Here is a 3,070-nt window from a genome sequence, read left to right as displayed (position 1 = left end):
ATCAGCATCCTCTTCAACTAATGATAAAAACAATCAACCTTATCAACTAATGCAATAGAAACTAACTTGAATTTATTAATATCTTTAACTTACGGTATACGATCGAACCTCTTCACCAAAATACGAACTTCATCTAGCAATCAAAACTATTTCCCTTGATAATAATAAATGGCGAAATCTGAAATCTAAGTAAGCAAATTTAATTATTTAAAATTATTTCCTATCCGCGTAAGTATTATTTAAAGATTTAGTCAAACATGTCCAAAAAAATAAGATTAAAAGGTGCCAAACTTTTTAAATTCTTAATTTAGCAGAATCTTATAACTTTAAAATAACATGGGACACATTGCGAAACCCAAACAATACCTCAGATAGCAAAACCACTTTCGGTAATCCTGACTTAAACTTTCTCTGATGCAAAAACATAAAAAAAAAGCGTGGAAATAAACTAATAACAAAAACTGTGACTATTGTGACTATGGAACTCTTTTATTTTATACTAAAGGAAAATATCCGGGATTTCAACCTAAGCTTCAGAAGTAAAATATTTCAAAAAATGCTTTAAGTATCTTAAGTGGTTCCAAACATTTCTAATATCACTTGAAAAAAACATTTAAAGATGCTGTATTCACGAAAAAGTCAAAAGGTGATTCCTTACATTAAAATAAGCTCAAGGCTTTAAAAGCTCTCCGAGGAAAATAGCTTTTAAAAAAGGCTAAATCTACAGCAACTATATAAAATCAGAACATCATGCAAATTATAGTTAAAATAACATTAATTTAAAAAATAGTTGTTGATAAAGAACATAAAAAGTTAAAGATTACTTACATTCAAATGTAAAAAATATCCTCTACAAAAGAAGATGCAAACAATAGAAAATGTTTCTTTAGATTACTGAACATCAGGAGAGCAGATGCTACAACTTTGAAATTAACATACACTGCACTTATTAGACCCATACTGGAATATGGGGCACCTATTTATTCCTGTGCTTCAGAGACAAACCTGAATAGATTGGAAAGAGTCCAAATTAGTGCTGCAAAAATTATTACAGGTTTGAGGCGTAGCTGTCCAGATAAAATTGTTCTGTTTGAATCTGACCTCCAACCGTTATACATGAGAAGGAACTCCAGTCTCAAGAAATACTACAATAAGCTCATCAGTTTTGGTGACCAGAACAGAACCTCTTACTATCTCAAAAATTGGAAAAATAACCATAGACTGAAGAGAAACAGTCCCTTCTCTTTGGCTGTTTCAATTCATCTTGTAGACTTGCAATATCCCTGCCGAATTGAGCCTCACTCCTTGAGGTCACGTTTTAGCCCTGTTACTGATTTTTCAGGTATCCATTTCCATACGGAGCTGTTGTACCCGGCCTATAAAAGTAAAGACAACCCAGAATTTATGAAACAAATGGCTCTTGAAACTATTAGCCAAATACCATCAGATGCTTTACAACTATACACAGATGGCAGCAAGAGCGACGAAGGTCATTCAGGTAGTGGGGTTTTTATTAAAACACCCACGTACACATTGAGTCTCAAAATTAGAAATTCTGAATTTTGCTCAGTTTTCAGATCTGAGCTTATTGCGATTGAAAATGGCCTAAGACATGTTGAGAATATTGCTGAGCCTGACTTTAAGCATATATGGATACTGACGGATAGCAAATCTTCAATCCAACACCTTAGCAACTGGAGGAATGTTGGAGACAGGGCTGCGGCTTCAATTTTGGGGATGCTCTTCAGGCTCTCTGCGGACTTTGGAGTACACTTCCAATGGATTCCATCACACGTTGGAATCAAAGGTAACGAGATGGCGGACTCACTGGCTAAAGATGCTTCTTTGGAACCTCTACAGCCAGATCTACCTTCCACTTTCAACGAGGTCTTTTCAGAGTGCAAAAAAATGTTTATGGACCTCTGGAGGGTTCCTCCTCCGCATAGTTGGTATTTCAGAAAACGACCTGGAAGTGCCTTGCTTTTTGAGGGACCTAGAAGCCAGCAGACTTGTTTATCTCGCTTTGCAAGTGGTCACTTGAGGTGTCTCTCGTATGTTCAGGGGCAAAAGACTTTTGGACTTTGCACTAAATGTAGAACTGCTCAGGCTTCGCCCGAGCATATTCTAAACTGTATCGATTTTAAGATCGGCGAGGTTTTTTCAAAACCTCATCTGTTTTTAGACTTCCTGGACATTTTTGGACTTATGGAATTGGTCTAATTAGGGATGGACCTCTTGGGGATTAGAAACAACACTGAACATCAAAAAAGAAAAATTTGATTTGAAGTTGTGACGCAACCGATCAGTCGCCAATAAGAAACAGAGACTGCCCCCCCCCTCCATTCCTCTTCTCAATCGTAGTTTTAAGGAAAGAATTTTAAAATGCCAATTTTGAATTTTTATGAATCTTGTCTTATCAAACATTAAGCGTAAAAAAAAATATTAAAATAATCTGAAAAATACTCTTTTAAATTTACCTTTCGACTTTTTCAAAACTTATAATCTGTAGAGTTTTAATTTCTTTTTAAACTCGTACTTTAAAAAAAAATAAAGACAATAATGCGAGTTTGATTATTCAATAAATTCTCCACTTGCTTATTGTTTTTCCCAAGTTACGATAAAACTATCTCTATAAATAAATGGGTGTTTAGTATGAATAAAAAATATTTTTTAAACCAATGTTATAATAAATTTAGTGCAATTTGAGTTGAATATATTTCTTATTCCATTCGCTACTTCCTAAAGCAACTTAATTACACACATACTTTTTTTACAAATTAAAAAAAAAAAAGACATGCTAGTTCTTTTCGTCATGTGTAGTTAATAACTGTTTCTTTATTGTAAAGTTTTATCTTTTATTACTTTAACTGCTCTTTTGAAAATTTTACTACTTTTTCTAAACTCTAAATATGATCTTGACTCTTCAGTTTTACTGTTTCTTTTACATCGTTTAAGTTAAGTAATACCAAAATGGCCACAAATCATACACAGACGTCTGTCCAGACATTTTGTGAAAGGTCCGTTTTTGTAAAATTTTGAAAAAATTACTCGCAATTTGTGAATATAAAAT

The 3,070-nt window shown here is 33.5% G+C and overlaps 1 protein-coding gene across 1 annotated transcript; it reads left to right on the top strand.

The window, feature by feature from the left end:
• Positions 1-914: 914 nt before the first annotated feature.
• LOC139424874 (uncharacterized) lies at positions 915-2,220 on the top strand. The gene is made up of 2 exons (XM_071176936.1): positions 915-1,498; positions 1,571-2,220. Exons 1-2 carry the CDS (start codon positions 1,117-1,119, stop codon positions 2,218-2,220), a joined length of 1,032 nt encoding a protein of 343 aa, XP_071033037.1. The 5' UTR covers positions 915-1,116.
• Positions 2,221-3,070: the final 850 nt, after the last annotated feature.

Source organism: Parasteatoda tepidariorum, chromosome 2, assembly GCF_043381705.1.
Source record: "Parasteatoda tepidariorum isolate YZ-2023 chromosome 2, CAS_Ptep_4.0, whole genome shotgun sequence".
In the NCBI taxonomy this organism is placed as follows: domain Eukaryota; kingdom Metazoa; phylum Arthropoda; class Arachnida; order Araneae; family Theridiidae; genus Parasteatoda; species Parasteatoda tepidariorum.
The sequence above is the reverse complement of the archived record's forward strand: the minus strand, read 5'-3'. Positions and strand labels throughout refer to the sequence as shown.

Coding starts and splice junctions, on each gene's coding strand:
- LOC139424874 (XM_071176936.1), top strand. CDS start 1,117: ATGAGAAGGAACTCCAGTCTCAAGAAATACTACAATAAGCTCATCAGT. Junction 1,499..1,570: donor GAGCGACGAAGGTCATTCAG/GTAGTGGGGTTT, acceptor AATTTTGCTCAG/TTTTCAGATCTGAGCTTATT.